Source organism: Chiloscyllium plagiosum, unplaced genomic scaffold, assembly GCF_037043375.1.
Source record: "Chiloscyllium plagiosum isolate Xiang-an unplaced genomic scaffold, Cpla_swu_hap1 HiC_scaffold_7, whole genome shotgun sequence".
NCBI lineage: Eukaryota > Metazoa > Chordata > Chondrichthyes > Orectolobiformes > Hemiscylliidae > Chiloscyllium > Chiloscyllium plagiosum.
Window position 1 is genome coordinate 91,288,977 of NW_028270145.1, and position 22,903 is coordinate 91,311,879.

At 40.7% G+C, this 22,903-nt stretch overlaps 1 protein-coding gene across 3 annotated transcripts in view; it reads left to right on the forward strand.

Annotated features, from left to right (window-relative positions):
• LOC148149661 (uncharacterized) overlaps positions 1 to 22,527 on the forward strand; it is a 487,290-nt gene extending 464,763 nt beyond the window's left edge. For 2 of the 3 annotated variants that reach the window (XR_015757547.1, XR_015757548.1), the window contains exons 5-6: positions 16,733 to 16,853; positions 20,571 to 22,527. Coding sequence is in view for 1 of the 3 variants with exons in the window: in XM_087988625.1 (XP_087844751.1) it covers positions 16,733 to 16,772 (40 nt within the window). In the remaining 2 variants the exon portion in view is untranslated. Of the gene's footprint in view, positions 1 to 16,732; positions 16,990 to 20,570 lie in introns of those variants that run through there. The other variant, XM_087988625.1, reaches the window with a different exon arrangement.
• The last annotated feature ends 376 nt before the right edge of the window (positions 22,528 to 22,903 follow it).

The following is a 22,903-nucleotide window of genomic DNA, read 5'->3' on the forward strand; positions in this document are numbered from 1 at the left end:
CACCATCTAAATAACAGTTGTATCAATGATGGCGAAGGTATTCCTGACAGAAGGAACAACAGAGCAGGCATTCCTGACCGAAGAATCAATAGAGAAGGCATTCATAAAAGAAGATCCGACAGAGAAGGCGCAGAACATTCTGGAAGATCCGTAATCTAGTTATAAGAGTGGGACTCATATTTATTAGAACAGCATACTATTACAATCTTACTTTATTTGGGAATAATTAGTAGTTAGAAGGGATTTATTTAGTTTGTTAATCATTTAGTTAAGTTGTTCACTGTTAGAGCTAGTTAAGTAAATTGTTACTTGTTGATTTTAAAGTGAGTGCCAAGAATTTATTTTATTGAACCAGTAGAAGTTGCTGAGAAGCACATTACACAATTTTTCACACTCTTTTTACAGATGATAGAGTGAGATGCTCCTCTTTAGGTGATTCGGTTTTAGTTCTCAGAGGGGGGGTCAACCTCCACTTGTAACAACAACAGTGCTTTCCCTTGGAATAGTGACAACAGACTCAGGCCCATTTAGCCAATGGGTTGTGAACAAAGCGACAACTGTTTTGCATCGGTGTTTTGATTGGCTCCTGACCAGGTGGCCATGTCGTGTTTAGGGGCAGTACAACAGAGATAAACCTAGGCTGCAAAAAGAGAAGAGTGAAAGATATCTCCAAGTATGTATCTTTCTGACACACACTATCTCTCTCTCATGTAGGTATACTGGGAAGTCTCACGTAGCATCTAGTTGTCTTTGACTCACTTTTCTTTGCAAATCCCCCATTGAAGGAGGAATAAAATAAAGAGGAAAATAAAATCCCTCTAAAAATATGTGGAGATGCCAGTGTTGGACTGGGATGTTTCTTTCTCTTTTAGATGAAGACTTAACAGCTATCTAGGTTTTCAATATATCGCATCAGTTGTATGACACGATCATCTTTTGCTATAAATTTTGTGTTCTATGACCCTACTCCACTAGCTACCTGATGAAGAGCAGCGCTCCGAAAGCTTGTACTTCCAAATAAACCTTTTGGATTATAACTTGTTGTTGTGCGATTTTTAACTCTAAGAACATTGAAAGAACAAATTCTCAAACAATGAATGAAAGAGGGTACAAACATTCATGTGTCAACAGCAAAGAACTAAAAGGGAATTAAAAGGAAAAAGAAAGCAACTCATTGAATCATGCTGTCCAGGCTGGTACTAAAGCACCGTGTTTCTCTGATTTTTGTTTTCTTTTTTCACCCTGCTTTGTTTGTCTTTCTGTGTATGTCTTTTTATGAAATGGGGAACTGAAGAAGGGATAGAGTTAAAGTTATAGAGTTGTAAGTTGACAATTCATATTTCCTTATTGTCATTGGATCAAGGCAATCTGTGCATAATAAACAGTTACTTTTTTGTAAAGTACAGAAACTTGGTGAGTGTTTTTGTTAACCTAAATTGATTTGGAGATGCCGGTGTTGGGCTGGGGTGTACAAAGTTAAAAATCACATAACAATTGATGGCTTTTGATGCCCGTCATATAATTATAGGGGGAGACTTTAATTGTATTATGGATCCGGAAATAGACAGGATTCCTAAGAGTACTGCAGGAGTATCTACCAGATCTAGACAATTGATGGATCTGAACAAAGAATTAGGATTAGTAGATGTATGGAGATGTCTTCATCCACAGGGTAGAGATTTTTCTTTCTACTCTAATCCACATAAATGTCATACCAGAATTGATATGTTTTTTGCCCCCTCGATTTTTTTAAATTCCATATCATCCTGTAAAATAGGTAATATAGCAATTTCTGACCACGCTGCTGTATATATGGAAACTAAGGCGAGGAACAGTGGGACATCCCCTCGGCATTGGCGTATGGACCCCTTCTTAATGAAAGATAGTAAATTTGTAACGTACTTCTCTCAAGAATTTAAAACTTTTTTAGAAATTAATTCAGGTACAGCTAGCAACCCGTCAATGATGTGGGAGACCATCAAAGCTTACACGCGAGGCTTGATCATCTCCTACTCAGCGACCCAGAAGAAATTAAAGGGAGAACAACAGCATCTGCTTGAAGCCCGCTTAAAAGCGGCTGAAACAGCATACACTGATAGACCTTCTATTATTAAATTGCAAAGGATTACAGCTCTTAGGACAGCTCTAAATACTACACTTACTCAAACGGCTAAGAGGGAAATATTATTTGCAAAGCAAAGGTTATATGAATATGGCGACAAACCGGGTAGATACTTAGCATTTCTTGCAAAGAAAAAAAAGGCCCCTCAGACTATTATGTCTATCAAGGAAAGTACGGGTATTTTGACTCATGACCATAAAAAGATTAATGCGACCTTTAGAGAATTCTATTCTGAGTTATATAAATCACAGGATTGTGAAGATAGGACGAAGAGGATGCAGTCATTTTTTAAAAATTTGACTTTTCCAGACCTAACTCCGGAACAAGTATCGGTCCTAAATGCTCCTCTTACACCCCAAGAAATAGTTGATGCAATTAGGCACCTTCAAAATGGTAAGGCGCCGGGCCCAGATGGCTTTCAAGCTGAATTCTATAAAGAATTTACAGAAATACTGGTTGGTCCACTTATGGACATGTATAACTATGCATATAGTCAGGGCTGTCTCCCGCCTTCGCTGAAAGAGGCAAATATCTCTCTTATCCTTAAAAAAGGAAAGGACCCAGAAGATTGTACATCATACAGACCAACATCCTTGCTAAATGTAGATTTTAAAATCCTCTCTAAAACGTTAGCACTGAGATTAGAAAGGATACTGCCACATATTATAAAGGAGGATCAGACGGGGTTTATTAAGGGCCGTAGATCATCCAATAATGTTAGAAGGGCTCTGAATATGATTCAAGCTTGTCATCAGGGAAAGATACCAGGAGTAGTGGTTTCATTAGACGCGGAAAAGGCATTTGATAGGGTCGAATGGTCATATTTGTTTTACACATTGGAGAGGTTTGGTGTTGGACAGGTGTTTACCAAATGGATCTCAACATTGTATAGTGATCCCAAAGCAGTTGTGGTTACCAATGGATTAGGCTCGGATAGCTTCAGTGTGGGTAGGGGCTGCCGTCAGGGATGTCCCCTCTCGCCATTGTTATTCACGCTAATAATTGAACCACTAGCAGAAGCTATACGAGCTGATCCTAATATAGTGGCCCCAAGGATTGGTACAGGTAAACATAAAATTACCCTTTATGCAGATGATGTTCTTCTATTCCTCAGTAACCCTTTGATGTCCATACCTCGCTTAATCCAAGTTATTAATACATTTAGTGCATTCTCAGGCTATAAAATTAATTTTTCAAAATCGGAGGCTATGCCAATGGGTGGCCTTGCTGTGCTACCCCGCTTAGCGGACGGTTCCCTTTTTCCCTTTCGCTGGTCCCTGGAGGGTTTCTTATATTTAGGCATTTTTATTACTCCAGTATTTGGGCAGTTGTATAAGGCTAATTTTGTGTATTTATTGGAAAGGATAAGGCAGGACCTCCAGCGATGGGGAGACCTGCCAATTTCCTGGTTGGGTAGAATAGCATTAATCAAAATGAATATCCTGCCCCGTCTCCTATATCCTATGAGAATGCTTCCGGTGATGCTGCCGAGGACGGCTTTATGTAAATTATACGGCTGGCTGAGTTCCTTTATCTGGAATCATAGGCGGCCCCTCATTAAGCTGAAGAAGCTACAGCTTCCACAGGCAAGGGGTGGATTGGACTTCCCAGATTTTAGGAAATATCAATTAAGTTCCCTATTAAGTTACATAGCTGATTGGGTCTTGTCTGATCCACAATCAATCTGGTTGGACATCGAGGCTTCTCAAGTAAAATACCCACTTATTAACCTTTTATTCTCAGACAAGAGGAAAATCATTACAGATCACTGTAAAAACCCTATAATACTGAATACAATCAAGGCTTGGAATATAATGCGGTAAAATGAGGGTAATTCACATAAAACATCCCCCTATGCACCGATAGTGGGAGCATGGGGATTCCAACCGGGGTTAACAGATGCCACTTTTAAACTCTGGAGATCCAGGGGTATCTCATGTTTCGGGGATTTATTTAAAGATGGGGTCCTGATGTCTTTCGGACAGCTGCGTCAGAAATTCGGATTACCCAATGGAGACCTCTTTCGATACTTCCAAATTCGAGATTATATACAGAAGAAGACTACGTTATTGGATAGTTTTTATAAATCCGATAGAGAATGTAGTGTCCTACGACCAGTGGGGGGTATCTTCCGTCAGTAATATTTATCATTTACTACATGATGAAGTATCGGGAGATATGGATAATCTGCTTAAAACATGGGATCAGGATCTGGGACTAGAAATCTCCACAGAAACGTGGAATGATATCTGGGAAAATGCTAGAAGAATTACTATTTGTAACAGAACCCAGGCTATCCAGCTGAAGATACTTCATAGGGCCCATATAGCACCGGTTCGATTGGCAAAATTTAAGGCAGGAGCATCTCCAATGTGTCCTAAATGCAAAATAGAGGTGGGCACTCTTGTACATTGCTTATGGACCTGTCATAAGATCCGTAGATATTGGACTAAAGTAGCAAGTACCCTGACAGAAATTTTAGGAACGGAAATAAAAGTGGACCCCGTATCTCTCCTCTTGGGCTTTTCGAACTTTCCCTCCCTGGACACGTACGGGAAGAGACTATTTTCTATTCTTTCTTTCTGTGCAAGGAAAAATATTTTGGTGAACTGGGCAGCTGAGGGCCCCCCTGGACTTTCAAATTGGCACAGACTAATTATGGAATGTATTCCCCTTGACTTCCTTACAAATATGGTGCACCGAAAGACCGAATTATTTTATAAAATATGGCAGCCCTTTTTGAATTACATAAATACAGATATTTCGGCTATCCTAACAAGGGCTTTTATTTAATTGAGATTACAAACCTGGCTGGTCCGCGGCCCCTCGGGGGAGGAATCCCGCACGAATACGGGTTTTATCATATCTGATGCTAACACATCCCGAGCATGTAAGAGACTTAAATATACACCCTGGTTAGTTGTAGGTTAGATTAGTAGATAGTTGAGTTTTGTTTGTTTGTTTTTTTTCTTTTCGGTTTTTTTTTGTTGTTTTGTTTTTTTGTCAAATTTTGGCTTTTGTATATTTGAGCTAATTGTATATCAATGTTTATATCTGAGAGTTTTGTTTATTTTTGTAAACTTGTAAAAATGTTAAATTTCTAATAAAAATATCTATTAAAAAAAAATCACATAACACCAGGTTATAGTTCAAATAAACCTGTTAGACTATAACTTGGTATTGTGTGATTTTTAATTTTTAACCTAAATTCATCTGCCAAGTAAACTGGGGACTTTAGATTACTTCACTGAATCTTTTCACATTTGTGATGAGTCCAGGAATAGTGGGGATTGATTGACCCCAGTGAGTCATGTCAATACACATATCTTGGAAGTACAAATCAAATCATGCAGTTACTTTTAATATCGATTTACTATTCTAGGCATTGTTATTGCAAGGGCTCTGGTGAATACTTCATTCTAAGCAATGGTTGAGCTTTTCAGAGGACTTAAATGTTCCTAGCATTCTTTTGTGCCTTGCTTGTTCTTTGGCAAAAATTTATTCATATCTTTGTCATTGAAGTTTTGACATTTCTTCTTCACTGCAATCTTCCATGTTGCTATCACCTGAATCTGAAAAGATGGGTACATTTCAACAAGCCACATATTTAATAATATTGCATGCTTAAAATAAATCAGAGCTAGTTATATTAGAACAATGACATTAAATATTTAAAATTAATGTAAATACTCATTAAAATTACTAAAAACTTATAACAATTCAAGATGAATAACTTTATAATCTTTAAAGAATATAAACTATAATTAGACATGAGAATGACTAGGGACACTTCACAGGGTTCTTTTTTGATTAAATATGATAAAGTTGTTGTGCTTAAAGGGTGTTCCCAGTTCCCCTTTTGTCATTAGGGGTGTGGCGTTACTTCTCTTTAACTGGAAAGCCACAAAGAGCGGCACGATGGCTCGGTGGTTAGCACTGCTGCCTCACAGAGCCACGGTCCTGGGTTAAATTCCCATCTTGGGTGACTGTCTGTGTGGAGTTTGCACATTCTCCCCATGTCTGTGTGGGTTTCCTCCGGTTGCTCCAGTTTCCTCCCACAGTCCAAAGATGTGCAGGTCAGGTGAATTGGCCATGCTAAATTGCCCGTACTGCTAGGTGCATTAGCCAGGAGGAATGGGTCTGGGTGGGTTACACTTCGGAGGGTCGGTGTGGTCAAAGGGATTGTTTTCATACTGTAAGAAATCTAATCTAATCTCACCTAATCAAAACCAACTGCAACCTTCGCACCAGGGACAGATCTAGATTGGAATTCAATACCCTGCAGAGATAAGAGTTTATGGAGTAAAAGGTGACGTATTAGCATAGATAGAGGATTGGTTAGCTAATGGCAAGCAGACAGGGGATAAAAATGGATCTTTTCAGGCAAACTGTGCCTAGATATGTGCCAGAGGGATCAATGCAGGAATGATGATCAATGACTTGGATGAAGAAATGCAAATTATGGTAGCTAATTTTGATGATGGCACCAAGGTAGAAGGGAGAGAAAGTAGCTAAGGGCAAGTAATGCCTACATTCCATACATTCTAAAAGTGGGGTCCTCTAGAACATCTCTGGTGCAGATGTGATAGCAAAAGGTTTCTGGTTGAAATAGTAATGTCCAAAAGTGTTATGTGGATTTTTAGGAGCTTTAACTCCTCATCCAGTTGGAACAGCCAGAATGTGAAGTTGGTTTCAAGTTTTGTAACTATAGTATTCTTTGCCAACTTCTTGTCTACAGTTGCCCTTGGATACATTCTATGTTCTACAGCTTTATTCAATTGGATTGGTTGACGGAGATTCCGATTGATCTATTTGGTCTTAGAACTGGTGCAATCCTGGTGAGTTTCCTCATGCGTAGAAGCATTGTCTCTATTTCACTTTTCACTCTTTTCAGAAGTGGACATGGAACCTTTCTGAGTTTAAACAGACAAATGTGTTTCGTATCTGTTCTTAGTGTGAGGTAGTGTGCAGTTTTCCATTAGTGGGTTTTAGATTTAACCCTTTATTCTACAGACTGTAGCCAAACAATCTCCTCTTTAGTAGTGGCTATAGTTCTGTGCATAGTGGAGCAAGTGGTAGCATATATGCAATATTACCTCAATAGTAATGTGGAGGTCTGTGCTAAAATACCACTAATTTAGGTTTGAACCCCATAATTTCAGATGTTAAAACTTGAATACAATGAAAACAAATCTGGACTGAAAAGCTAGCATGATGGCAAACATGTATCTACAGTCAATTGTTACTGTTAGACCTCTGCTATGGAGTATTGTATATAATTCTGGGTGCCACATTAAAGGGAAGATTTGAACAAGTTGGAGAGTGCAGAAGCAGTTTACAAAAAATATTCCAGGGATGAGAGACTTCAGTTATGAGGATAGATCGAAGAAGGCAGGACTGTTCATCTTGGAGGAAGAAGGCTAAGAGGAGATCTAATAGAAGTTTTCAAAAATCATGAGCAGACTGGATAGGATAGATATGGAGAAACTGTTCCCACTTCTAAAAAGAACAAGAATAGGTGGCATAGATTTAAAGTGATTTGCAATAATTGTAAGGGTAATATGAGAAAAACTTCTATCACTCACAAGTACAGAATGCACTGCATGGAATGATAGTGGACACAAGTTCAACTGAGTCATTCAAGAAAGACATTGGATGATTATTTAAATAGGAATAATGTGCAAGGATTTGGGAAAAAGGAGAAGGGCAGTAGGTAATGATGTTTATTTAAAGTGCCAGACCAGACATGATGGACTATTTCTGTACTATAGGTTTACTGTGATTCTGTCATATAAACCCATCTGGTTCTCCAATGTCCTTCAGGGAAAAAAAAGACTATTCTTACCAATTCTGGCCTACATGTGATTCCACATTCACAGAAAGTTATTTGATTCTTAAGAACTCTCTTGGCCACAATTACTGACATAGCCAGTGATGTTTACATCCCAATAACAAATATATATTTTTAAGAGGCTTGGATATTCAGGCTCAAGTCTCTGGAGTAAGACTTGAACCCATAACATTCTGACTCAGAGACAAGCATGCTCCCTATTGTGTCAGAGAAAGTTAAAACTCAAGGTTCCATTATAATGGTCCAGGTTAAAACAGAACAACCTCGGTTATCTGAGCATCAGTTATCTGAACATAATATTCCCTGCCTGTGTCATTCAAATAATTGAGATTGCCCTGTATTGACACTTTTTATATGATGTATTATGTGGCTCAACATCCACCCTGGTAACGTTTATACTTTATAACTCCAAGGATTCATCAATTCTTTGTCATTTATAACATCAAAGGTTCATCTAATGTTTGCTGAATTCCATAGATGCTGGGTCCACTTTTGTTTGTCTGTTATGTTTTGCTACCTTGCAACTGAGGGTGGAACTTTAAAGGTTACTGGCAATACAACAATTTCTTTTTTGCTGTTGTATACTTCTTTAAATCAGGTATCATGAAGCTTTCCTTAATTTTTTTGTATGTATAAAATAAACTGTGGAAGAAACCAGTGAGGTATTACAGGCCATGCTTCAGAACATCACTGTTGAAGAAAGTGAAGTTGATAGTTGACTGATATCCCTCAGCACAATCAGTCCATTTTCTCAAGACAACAAGATAATGAAGTACCAAGCAACACAAAGACAGCGAAACAGTTGACAATAACATTTAAAAGTTGTTCATGGATTAATTATACAATAATTTATAATGTTAGATTTGAGTTTAATGTGCTTTTTGAGCAATGAATCACAAAACCTTAGCAACATAGAAAAGAAGATCAGGAGTAGGTCATTCAGCCCTTCAAGTCTGCTCTACCATTCATCATCCAATTTAATAGCCTGTTCCTGCTTTTCCCCCACATCCTTTGATTCCTTTAGCCCCAGTTGCTATATCCACCTCCACCATAAAATCACATACGGATAGTTCTCCTATAATGCAGTAGTTGCGTTCCAGTGAAACCTTGCTTAAGAGAAAATTACTTAATAGAAATAATGTGACCGACGAGAAAAGTAGCGTGAGGGGCAAAATGTTTCACTCATGATCACTCAAAAATCACCTAAACGTCTAACACAAAGTATAACAGAGCCTGAATGAAAATTGAAGTCACATGTATTAATGAAACAAAAGTAAATTTAACACAGTACATTTAAAAAATGTAAGCAAGCTACATTTGAACAGTACTTCTCACAAAAAGTTGCTCTGTCGGTAGCTGACATTAGCGCATGCACAGAGCAACACGGAGACTTCGGCATGGACACCAGCACATAAGCAGAATGGCACGGACAACAGTGCATATGGAGAAAGAAGCGCGTGAACCGATCCCTGCTGGAATCGCACTGTTGGCAACGGAAGTAAGCGTTCTTGAAAATACCATTCTTCAATGACGTTATAGCCAAATCGCACTGCTGAAATGTGCTTTATCCCAGAACTACCTACAATGGCTTAGCCTTGTTAGCTCTCTGTCCTATTCCTGCTTCTCGGATGTTGCCTGACCTGCTGTGTTTTTCCAGCACCACACTTTTTGACACTTATCTCTAGCATCTTCAGTCCTCACTTTCTCTTAGCTCTCTGTGTTTGTGCACTCCACAGGTTCGCCATTCTCCTGGTGAAAATATTTCTCTGCATCTCATTCCCAAATGGTTTACCCCATATCCTTAGACTGTGAGGGCTGGTGCTGGACTCGTCCATTGTCAGGAACATCATTCCTTCATCTGCCCAGTCTAGATCTGTTAGAATTTTAGAGGTTTCTATGAGATTCACCCCTCATTCTTCTGAACCCTAGTGAATATAATCCTAACCGATCTAACTTCTCCTCATACATCAGACTTGCCATCTAAGGAATCAGTCTGCATTCCTTTTATAGCAAGACCATCCTTCCTCAGATAAGGAGAGCAAAACTGCACACAATATTCCAAGTGTGGTCTTACCAAGTTACCTGAAGGTGAAATTGAACCTGGGTTCCTGGTACTGTGAGGCAGCAGTGCGAACCACTGAATCACTGACCCAGCCTTTTGTAATTCTTGTACTTGGACACTCAAAACCCTCTGCATCTTGGAATTCTGAAATGTCTCACCAGTTAGATAATGTGCTTCTTCGTTGTACTTCAAGTTCAAATTCAAATTCTTCTTTGTTGCTCTATCCTTTGAACCAGGTTTGATCTCCTGGCTTCTTATTAATGATAGAAGGGGATATATGCCATGATATTACAGTTCAATACAGTTCTACTGATGCCGATGGCCCACAGTGCCTCCTGGATACCCAAATTTGAGTTGCTAGACCTGTTCAAAGTCTTTATTTTTCTTTATTCATTGAAGAGATGAGGGCATCGCTGGCCAGGCAGCATTATTGCCCATCCCTAAATTCCCAGGGAGCAGTTAAAAGTCAACTACCTTGCTGTGAGTCTGGAGTAACATGTAGACCAGACTGAATAAGGATGGCAGTTTCCTCCCCTAGAGGACATTATGTCTCATAATGCCACTCAACACAATGGAAGGCATTCTCAATATAGAACTGAGTTTTTGACTCCACAAGAACTGTTGAGTCATTCATCAGAGAATTATAGAATTTGTACAGTATGGAAACAGGCCTTTTGGCCTAACTTGTCCACACCAACCTCTGAAGAATAACCCACCCAGACCCATTCCCCTACCCTATGACTCGACATTTTCCCTAACTAATGCACCTAACCCACACATCCCTGAACACTACTGTCAATTTAGCATGGCCAATTCACCTCACCTGCACATCTTTGGAGTATGGGAGGAAACCAGAGCACCTAGAGGAAACCCACACAAACACCGGGAGAATGTGCAAGCTCCAGACAGACAGTCATCTGAGGTTGGAATCGAACCAGGGTCTCTGATATTATGAGACAGCAGTGTTAACCACTGAGCCATTATGCCACATTCCATTGATACTGTCACAGATGGATGTATTTATGGTAGACAAATTGGTGAGAATAAGGACAGTCACACTTTTCCCTCACACCTACTACAGAGCCAGTTTTAGAGCTATGTTCTTTAGGCCTGACCAGCTCAGTCAGTATTGGCACTTGGAGACACACTTAGTGATGGACTTTGAAGTCCCCAACCTAGATTACTTTCTAGGCTCTTTGCACCCTCAGTAGTTCCTCCAAGTGGTGTTCAATATTGAGGAGTACTGATTCATCAGCTGAAGTGGGGGTTGATTTTGATGTTATGGGACTTAAGACAGTCAATATTGCAGATTCCCAAGGTTACTTCTTCCCATCTGTATTGTTATAACTAATTATAGCTTGTAATGCCAAAGTGTGTTTTTTAAAGGAACGCTGATACTGTCAAATATGGTTATGGGTGCAAATTAAGTGGCTGTCTGGAGGGAGAGAGAGACTGATGGAATGTCACACCTAAAAATGTCAAAGAATCTTCAAACAGATTAGACTTTGATCTTTTGTGACAATAAGATAATAAAGAGATGACAGACCTTGCTCAACAGCAGGCCACTGTCTATGGGTGATATCCTAAACTGCAGGCAGATTTTGTGTTTTTCCCCTTTGAGGAATACACAAAGACAAATGGATTTCAATACTACCCGATTGGACTAGTGGGACTAAATGCTGTCACTTGCGCTAGCCTCTTGTTCAAGTGCTAATGCATTGTGAAGGTCATAGTTGAAGAAGTATCTCCTAGTTCCCCCTATGTTGAAGCTAAAGACTCATTCATTCTGAGAAATACAAACCATTATAAAAGGGAATAAGAACTTAATCAGTCTACCAAACCAAGAATCTCAAAAAATGACTGGTCAACTATCAAGTTCAATGCTATTGGTAATCTCCACTGCAATGTTTAACTGTGAACACTTCTGTGAACAATTCAGAATTTCTCCATATATTTGCTTTTTTATTTTTTATTACAGGTCATTCTGCTATAACGCGATTGACGAAATGGGGATGCTGTTTCTAAAGCGCGAATTTTTAAAACATGGGTTGGTGCAATACAATTACATCACCAACACTTTAAGCACTGTTTCTAAAGCATGAGTTTTCTATAATGCGGGGTTGCACAAGAATGCAACTATCGCATTATAGAAGAACTGACTGCATTCTGAACTCACTTCTCATTTCTAATGTGTGTTGCATTATTAATTCTTCTCATGTTTAGTAATTCATAAACTCAAGAATGCTAACTCAAAGTTAACCCAAGAAAGCTAGTTAAATTATCCTCTTTAAAAATGCAAGTTGATTTCGTATAAAAATACGAAGTACTGTGAAACTCAACGAGTCTGGCAGTGCCTGTTGAGAAAGAAACAAGTTACTGTTTTGAATTTAAAGGTTCTTCTTTGGAACTGAAGGGAACTGAAAATGATATTTCATATATTATTAACAAAGGTGCAGGAGGAGGAAGTGGAACAGATGGTGAGCATACCCAGTGCAAAAGACCAAAGGAATGCTAATGATAGTAAAGGAGGGATATAGATGCAGAATAGGTGTCAATAATACTTACAAATAGTTAAAAAAGTAAACTCTATTAAGAGCAAACACATGTTATCATGGCATGGTGGGGGTGAGATCAAGGGTGAGGTTTTTATAAACAAAATGGAGAACAGTGTTCAATAACTCTGAAGTTATTGAACTTGATGTTGATCCCTCAAAACTGCAATATGCCCAAGGAGGAAAAAAGAGTTGTTGCTCCTCAAGCTTGCATTGAGTTTTATTGGAACACAGCAGCTGGCCCAGGACAGAAATATTAGCATGAGAGCAAGATGGGACATTGAAAAGGCAAGCAATGAGAAGGTTGGCATCACTCTTACAGGCTCCTTGAAAGTGGAGATGCAGGTAGATAGGATAGTGAAGAAGGTGTTTGGTATGCTTTCTTTTATTGGTCAGAGTATTGAGTACAGGAGTTGGGAGGTCATATTGCGGCTGTACAGGACATTGGTTAGACCACTGTTGGAATATTGCGTGCAATTCTGGTCTCCTTCCTATCGGAAAGATGTTGTGAAACTTGAAATGGTTCAGAAAAGATTTACAAGGATGTTGCCAGAGTTGGAGGATTTGAGCCAAAGGGAGAGGCTGAACAGGCTGGGGCATCGGAGGTTGAGGGGTGAGGTTTACAAAATCATGAGGGGCATGGATAGAATAAATAGGCAAAGTTTTTTTCCCTGGGGTTGGGGAGTCTAGAATTATAAGGCATAGGTTTAGAGTGAGAGGGGAAAGACATAAAAGGGACCTAAGGGGCAACTTTTTCACTCAGAGTGTGGTACATGTATGGAATGAGCTGCCAGAGGATGTGGTGGAGGCTGGTACAATTGCAACATTTAAAAGGCATTTGGATGGGTATATGAATAGGAAGGGTTGGAGGGATATGAGCTGGGTGCTGGCAGGAGGGACTAGATTGGGTTGGGATATCTGGTCGGCATGGACGGGTTGGACTGAAGGGTTTGTTTCCATGCTGTACATCTCTATGACTCTATGACTTTTTTAAAAGTAATCTTCTTGCTATGATCCAGGGGCTGGGTGAATAAAGAAGAGGAGCCGTTCATCCTACATCACTTGGTATCTTAACAATTTGTGGAGAAAGTGAGGTCTGCAGATGTTGGAGATCAGAGCTGAAAATGTGTTGCTGGAAAAGCGCAGCAGGTCAGGCAGCATCCAGGGAACAGGAGAATCGATGTTTCGGGCATAAGCCCTTCTTCAGGAAGAGCTTCAGGATTCCTGAAGAAGGGCTTATGCCCGAAACATCGATTCTCCTATTCCCTGGATGCTGCCTGACCTGCTGCACTTTTCCAGCAACACATTTTCAGATCTTAACAATTTGTGGCATCCAATCTAGAACTGGAATTAATTGGAGAATCCCGCCTATTATCTGGTTGTAACAGTCAGCAGGACAAGATGGTATTGGTAGTGTCTGCTAGATATGATCCTATATGAGGCATTTCCTCGACTAGGACTGCTCTCCCAATTGTGCAAGCCCCCATCACCTCTTCCCACTACCACCCCCCACCAATCTCCATCAATGTTGATAGGGAGGATCTTGCAGAGTCCACAACTGTATTTGCTATTGTTATTTCTGGTACCTAAGTTGGTTCCAGGTGGTTTGACTGATTTCATCTATGACATATTTAGAAAGTTTGCACTGAACTGTTTGCATTATGTTTTCTAAATTTTACTGCTGGCTACTGTTTAAAAGAAACTTTTCATTATAAAAAGATTGCACTCAGAATGATTCTAGCACATCAACAAACAAAATAATGTTAATGGGGCCAAAGGGCTACATGTGTCATCTGAAAATGCAAAGGTATTTCCTGCAGCATTTCAGAAGCCACTTAATTCAAATTTTGATTGTCATGTTGTTGAATTCATTTCCTTCAAGGATTGCTTTAGGCCTGCTGCCTGAGCGTGTTTGACTTTCAAATGTACACTTGTTTCCATAGAGCCATCCTAAATTAGCCTCATGATGTCTGCAATGCAACCACAGCAAATATTTTACAAAAAAGACAGGCCTTTTCTTTCAGAATGCAGCAAAACTGAAAAAGAAGTGACCAATCTTCATATAGGTTACATCATCTTACAGTCACATTTTTCAGTTCTGTAACTAAAGGGTTACTATTGAAATAATTTTTGTGTGTAACCAGAAGATCTTCTAAAGGGTCATGTAAAATCAGGATTTTTTACACGTGGTAGAGGATTGTTTTAGCTGTTGTGTGTAGCAATACTGTAAAAGTATTCTTTTTGAACAGACTTATGGTATAGTTGCATGTAGTAACTCTTCACCACCCTGCCCATGACCTTTAAGTACAGTGTCATACACAAGAATGACAGATTATCCTCTGCACTTATGTCATTTTTCTGATCTCTAATCCTGCCGATGGCACAACGCATTATAGACAATAGACAATAGGTGCAGGAGTAGGCCATTCTGCCCTTCGAGCCTGCACCACCATTCAATATGATCATGGCTGATCATCCTTAATCAGTATCCTGTTCCTGCCTTATCTCCATAACCCTTGATTCCACTATCCTTGAGAGCTTTAGCCAACTCTTTCTTAAATGAATCTAGAGACTGGGCCTCCACTGCCCTCTGGGGCAGAGCATTCCACACAGCCACTACTCTCTGGGTGAAGACGTTTTTCGTCATCTCTGTCCTAAATGGTCTACCCCATATTTTTAAGCTGTGTCCTCTGGTTCGGCACTCACCCATCAGCGGAAACATGTTTCCTGCCTCCAGAGTGTCCAATCCTTTAATAATCTTATATGTCTCAATCAGATCCCCTCTCAGTCTTCTAAACTGAAGAGTATACAAGCCCAGTTGCTCCAGTCTTTCAGCATAAGGTAGTCCCGCCATTCCAGGAATTGACTTTGTGAACCTACGCTGCACTCCCTCAATAGCCAGAATGTCTTTCCTCAAATTTGGAGACCAGAACTGCACACAGTACTCCAGGTGTGGTCTCACCAGGGCCCTGTACAGCTGCAGAAGAACCTCTTTGCTTCTATACTCAATCCCTCTTGTTATAACGGCCAACATGCTGTTAGCCTTCTTCACTACCTGTTGTACCTGCATGCTTATCTTCATTGACTGGTGTACAAGAACACCCAGATCTCTTTGTACTGCCCCTTTACCTAAATTGATTCCATTTAGGTAGTAATCTGCCTTCCTGTTCTTGCCACCAAAGTGGATAACCATACATTTATCCACATTAAACTGCATCTGCCATGCATCTGACCACTCACCTAACCTGTCCAGGTCACCCTGTAATCTCCTAACATCCTCCTCACATTTCACCCTGCCACCCAGCTTAGTATCATCAGCAAATTTGCTAATGTTATTACTAATACCATCTTCTATATCATTAACATATATTGTAAAAAGCTGCGGTCCCAGCCCTGATCCCTGCAGTACCCCACTGATTACTGCCTGCCATTCTGAAATGGAGCCGTTTATCACTACTCTTTGTTTCCTATCAGCCAACCAACTTTCAATCCAAGTTAGTACCTTGCCCCCAATACCATGTGTCCTAATTTTGCTCACTAACCTCCTATGTGGGACTTTATCAAAAGCTTTCTGAAAGTCCAGGTACACTACATCTACTGGATCTCCCTTGTCCATTTTCAGAGTTACATCCTCAATTGTAGTGATTGTAGTGATTGCAATGTTCTAAAATAAATGTTTCATAGCGTGGTAAAAATGAGTCCAAAAATCTATGGTTATAAAATAATTATCTTGATTAGAAATCAGAATGAACAAGATTTTGCAACAGAGATGATGCATAAATTCATTGTAGATTTATAGGTTTTACCTGTACAGGCAAGGAGGAAGTGTAATTTTGTAACACAGATAATAACTGATAGCCTATCAGTTATAGCTAACAGTTCTGGAGTTGTGTCATTGGACTCAAACATTAACTGTTTATTCTCTCCATAGGAGCTGCCAGGTCGGCTGAGTTTCTCCAGCAATTTGTGTATTTCAGAATAGACATAAACTTGCAGAAGCTCATTCGAAAATAGCTACAAGTGTTGTCAATTATTTTGAAATATGCTGAATGTTGCCCTCATCTAAATACAGCATTTGTTATACAGAGATATCCCAGAGATAACAGAAAAGGAAATAATTCTGAGTTTATCTGTTTCTGACGCAGTTGCCAAGAGCTTGTTTGGATCTTGCCACCAGGTCTTTAAAAGAGAGACCTTAAACAGAGCTGGCCTCAGTTTAACATATCATCAGGAGGATGGCGTTACTTCCATCAGTGATCCCCCAAGGTAAGATGGAATATGAGCCTGTTCTACCTTCAGATCACATGTTATGATGCAGTGATAATATCATAAGTGTATTTCTTAAAAGATATACTGACAATACTGATCGTAAGATATGGAACAGCAGCAGTGTCCATCTAGAGTTATGGTATACACGACCTTACATATTTCCAAATTTGTCATTAATTGGTGCCTCAAGATTTACCCCTATCCATTTCTCCATGAGTTCATCTACAATCATCCTTTTGTCCTTGCCATTACTTTAGAAGACTAAATCTGGTTGCAATGTGTATAAAATATAAAACAGAAATATTTCTGGTTTTGTCCTGTAGATCCATTGTAACTCCCTCATTAGAGTCATGGGCAAATGGAAAACTTCCAACAGGATGTTGTTGTGTCCTGTTTATAAAAATTCCTGATCACGGGATTGCTCATGTAGGCAAATTGGATCCATCAGATAAATGAAAAGGCATTTGTTCACTTCCTAAATCCAACAGACCTTTCCTGGATGATGTTCTAGATTTTCTGTGTATATGGAAACTCAGCCATCTATAGTAAAGTCAACAAATAGATGAACAATGAGGCTTATCACATTTAATATGCTAAGCTAAGTCTCTGGGAAATCTGAGTGTCTCTGTGCCTTTTAATCTCAAATTATCTTTTATATTTCTTTTTCTGTCAGTGTGGTCTACAATTAGCTCCATTTCTTTCTGCACATTTTAATGTTTTATGTGCTTAGAGAAAGGCCTTCATTAAGTTGGAGGACTTGCTGTGGTTCTGTTCGCCGAGCTGGAAGTTTTTGTTGCAAACGTTTCGTCCCCTGTCTAGGTGACATCCTCAGTGCTTGGGAGCCTCCTGTGAAGCGTTTCTGTGGTGTTTCCTCCGGCATTTATAGTGGCCTGTCCCTGCCGCTTCCGGTTGTCAGTTTCAGCTGTCCGCTGTAGTGGCCGGTATATTGGGTCCAGGTCTATGTGTTTGTTGATGGAGTTTGTGGATGAGTGCCAAGCTTCTAGGAATTCCCTGGCTGTTCTTTGTTTCGCTTGCCCTATAATGGTAGTGTTGTCCCAGTCAAATTCATGTTGCTTGTCGTCTGCGTGTGCAGCAACGAGCACCCGAGCTACAAATCTTCTCACAAACTTTGGAGGACTTGTAGAACACCTTGACAGTTCTAAGAGCCATAGTAGACTGTTCAAGAAAGATGTTTGAGATATGGTGTGCTGATCTTAAGATGAAAGAGGACCATAGTTTTTGGTAAAATAATAGGGCATGATGGTGAGACAGTTGTTACATGTTAATCAAACTAGCAAGGTTCATTCCATATGGTTGATGAGGATTGATTAGAACCATTCAGACTTTAGGTAGCTGACAAAAGGCAGTGAGTATCCTGTAACTCATATACACATACATTTTGCAATGGCAGTCCTGAAGTACAGAATATAATCAATTAAGAGCTTGATAGAGGTTGGGCAAATGATCATGATGCAAATTACAGGGCTGACATGCAGGAACATGGAGTCGAGAGAACCTTGATGTGTAGGAATATTCAGGACTGGATAAGAAGAAAATGAAAGGGTTTTAATAGTTGCAAAAGGAGCAAATTGACTGAGTCCCTAGTGGAACACAGAAAATTCAAGGAAGTACTTAGAAAAACAATGAGCAAAACAAAGAAGAGGCACATTTTACTGGTGGATAAAATTAGAGAGAATCCCACGATATTCGAAAGATATATTCAGGGGAGGAGGATATCCAGAGAGAAAGAAGAGTCCATTAAGAATCTAACAGACAATCTGCATGTAGATCTGAAGGACATTGGTAGGGTATTAAACGAGAAAGTTACTTCTGTCACTCAGGACAACATAAGAACAGAAGGAGGTCATTCAACCCCTCGAGCCAGTTCCACCATTCAGTGAGATCATAGCTGATCTGTGGCCGAGGAGAAAGTGAGGACTGCAGATGCTGGAGATCAGAGCTGAAAAATATGTTGCTGGAAAAGCGCAGCAGGTCAGGCAGCATCCAAGGAGCAGGAGAATCGACATTTCGGGCATAAGCCCTTCTTCAGGAATGAAGAGGGTGTGCCAAGCAGGCTAAGATAAATGATAGGGAGGAGGGACTTGGCGGAGGGGTGTTGGGAATGCGATAGGTGGAAGGAGGTTAAGGTGAGGGTGATAGGCCAGAGAGAGGGTGGGGGCGGAGAGGCCGGGAAGAAAATTGCAGGTCAAGAAGGCGGTGCTGAGTCCGAGGGTTGGGACTGAGATAAGGTGGGGGGAGGGGAAATGAGGAAGCTGGAGAAATCTGCATTCATCCCTTGTGGTTGGAGGGTTCCTAGGCGGAAGGTGAGGCGCTCTTCCTCCAGGCGTCATGTTGCCATGGTCTGGCAATGGAGGAGGCCAAGGACCTGCATATCCTTGGCGGAGTGGGAGGGAGAGTTAAAGTGTTCAGCCACGGGGCGGTTGGGTTGGTTGGTGCGGGTGTCCCAGAGGTGTTCTCTGAAATGTTCCGCAAGTAGGCGGCCTGTCTCCCCAATGTAGAAGAGGCCACATTGGGTGCAGCGGATGCAGTAAATGATGTGTGTGGAGGTGCAGGTGAATTTGTGACGGATATGGAAGGAACCCCTGGGGCCTTGGAGGGAAGTGAGGGGGCAGGTGTGGGCACAAGTTTTGCATTTCTTGCGGTTGCAGGGGAAGGTGCCGGGAGTGGAGGTTGGGTTGGTGGGAGGTGTGGACCTGACGAGGGAGTTGCGGAGGGAATGGTCTTTCCGGAATGCTGATAGGGGAGGGGAGGGAAATATATTCTTGCTGGTGGGGTCTGTTTGGAGGTGGTGGAAATGACGAAGGATGATACGATGTATCTGGAGGTTGGTGGGGTGATAGGTGAGGACCGGTGGGGTACTGTCCTGGTGGTGATTGGAGGGGCGGAGTTCAATTGCGGAGGAGCGGGAAGTGGAGGAGATGCAGTGGAGAGCATCGTCAACCACGTCTGAGGGGAAATTGCGGTCTTTGAAGAAGGAGGCCATCTGGGTTGTTCGGTATTGGAATTGGTCCTCCTGGGAGCAGATGCGGCAGAGGCAAAGGAATTGGGAATATGGGATGGCATTTTTACAGGGGGCAGGGTGGGAGGAGGTGTAGTCTAGGTAGCTGTGAGAGTCGGTCGGTTTATAGTAAATGTCCGTATTGAGTCGGTTGCCCGAGATAGAAATGGAGAGGTCTAGGAAGGAGAGGGAGGAGTCTGAGATGGTCCAGGTAAATCTGAGGTCGGGGTGGAAGGTGTTAGCAAAGTGGATGAACTGTTCAACCTCCTTGTGGGAACACGAGGTAGCGCCAATACAGTCATCGATGTAGCGGAGGAAAAGGTGGGGGGTGGTGCCAGTGTAGCCTATCACCCTCACCTTAATCTCCTTCCACCTATCGCATTCCCAATGCCCCTCCTCCCTACCTTTTATCTTAGTCTGCTTGGCACACCCTCCTCATTCCTGAAGAAGGGTTTATGCCCAAAACGTCGATTCTCCTGCTCCTTGGATGCCGACTGACCTGCTGCGCTTTTCCAGCAACACATTTTTCAGCTCTGATCTGTGGCCTAACTTTATATACCTGCATTTGGCCTGTATCATTTAATACCTTTTGCTTACAACAGAGTAGGCAGCATCTGGGCTCTTGAGCCCATGGCTCATTCTTTCCATCTACTTTTGTTTTATTTTCTTCTTTTCTCATTTTTCCATTTTTTTAGTATTCGCTTACCTTCTGGAGAGACCTTCGTCATGGAGGCAGCGGCAGCGATGGCATCGATATCCAGAGTGTGGCAGGAACTGAGGCCGGCAAGATGGTTGGCAGTTGGCAGTGAGGGACTCAGCCCAGTGCAGGGGAGAGCGTACCCTTGTGGGGAAAGTCTAGCATGGAGTATCTGCAAGCCCATGGCTATAGAAGGACTGTGATGTTGAACTTTAAACTGTATTTCTTTATTTTTCCACTTTATACTAAGAAGAATTGTAATGTTAAACCTTAACTTATTTCTTTATTTTTCTTTTTCTATTTTGCACCTAAGATTTTGTACCTGGGTACCTTTGTACCCAAGATGGTGCTGGGAATGGTGACATTGTACACTTTTCATTGTACTCCTGTACTTCTGTACTTGAGTACACATGACCATAAAGCCAATTCTAATTCCAGTTCTAACTTTAACAAAAATGTATCTGCCTCATTTAAAATTAATAACTGATTATGCAATTCCTGCCATTTGTGAGGGAGTATGTAGGTACAGAATTTGGGGAGAGGGACTGCTAGGTTCTTCAGCAAATTGACATCGAGAGTGAGGAGTTATTAAGGGTTCTGACAGACTTAAAAATGGATAAATCCCCAGGTCTAGGTGTGTTGTAAACCAGGAGGAAAGTGAAGAAATTACATGGGCTCTGACCCAAATTTTCATTTTAACTCTGGCCACATGGGAGGTGCCAGAGGACTGGCAGACAGACAATGTGTTTTCATGCTGTGAGAAGGATTAGATTAGATTACTTGCAGTGTGGAAACAGGCCCTTCAGCCCAACAAGTCTACACCAACCCTCCGAAGAGCAACCCACCCAGGCCCATTCCCCTACGTTTACACCTTCACCTAACACTATGGGCAAGTTAGCATGGCCAATTCATCTGACCTGCACAATTTTGCACTGTGGGAGGAAACCCACACAGACACGGGGAGAATGTGCAAACTCCACACAGACAGTTGCCTGAGGTGGGAATTGAACCCAGGTCTCTGGCACTGTGAGGCAGCAGTGCTAACCACTGTGCCACTGTGCCACCGTGCCACCCACAATGGTAGAGGTCAACCAAAGATTTACAGACCAGTGAATCTCACATCATCTGAAGGAGAGAATTAACCTCATTTGAAGAGGCAAGATTTGCTCAGGTACAACCAGTATAGATTTATTAAAGGGAGGACACGGTTAACAAATTTGATAGAATTTTTGAGGAGGTGATCAGGTATGTAGATGAGGTTAGTGCAGTTGATCCAGGTTATACGGATTTCAGAAAAAACATTTGACAAGGTTCCACATGGGATCCAGAGTAACTTGGCAAGATGGACTCAAATGGTTTAGTGATAAGAGACAGATGGGGTGGTAAAAGGCTTTTGGAGTGACATCTTTATTTATTCCTCAAAATTATCTATCTGTTGGGTATGCAGATGGAGCTGAGATTTTCTGAAAAACAGTTACCCAGTCTGAAGTTAGGACTAAAAGGAGTCTTCATGTAATGAAATTTTGAGCTTGTCAATAACATAGACAAAACAAAAGGAATTGTATAGATGAAAGGAATTAGAAAGGAATTCTAAAGAGTCACATTATCACATTAAGGGATTTGTACAGAAAATTTGTTGATAGCTGGAACTCATGAGGCAAAAGTGAAGCAAGATTTTGTAACAAAAAAGAGCTACAAAATTGAGGCAAATTGGGCTTTATAGTTACATTGGATTTTCTTGGGAAAAGTAATCCTCAAATTTATTTTGGCTCTTCTGACTATATTCACAGCAATGTACATCAATTGACATAAAAATCACTTTTCTGCAGGTTGAAACATTGTCTAAAGAGACAAGCAGTACAGAATGGAAACTATGGAAATTTAATAAATATGTCTACATACTAAATGAGGTGTTAAGCGATTGGTATTTTTCAGCAAGATCTATGGTGCTGAACGTCGACAATGATCAACTCAAAACAGAACCTTCAAAGTTTTATATATCAAAATGTGACATTTTTAGGCATCTTCTTATACAAGTTCATTTCTTGTGGATTAGTCCTGTCAGATTTGAGAAATGCATTATTAATAATATTAAAATGGAATACAAGATTGGATGTCAAGCTTCATAAACTTTTAAATATATTGGTTTAAGCATTAAACAGAGTAGGGTTGGAGTAACATTGAATCAGAAATTTCTTATAAGAAGTGTTATTTTGATCCTAGTTATTCATGCTAGGTCATCATAACAAATTATACACCCTCAAAAGGGAAAGGTAGGTCAAACAAATCCAGAGTTCCCTGGATGACAAAGAAATAGAATTTAAGTTAAAA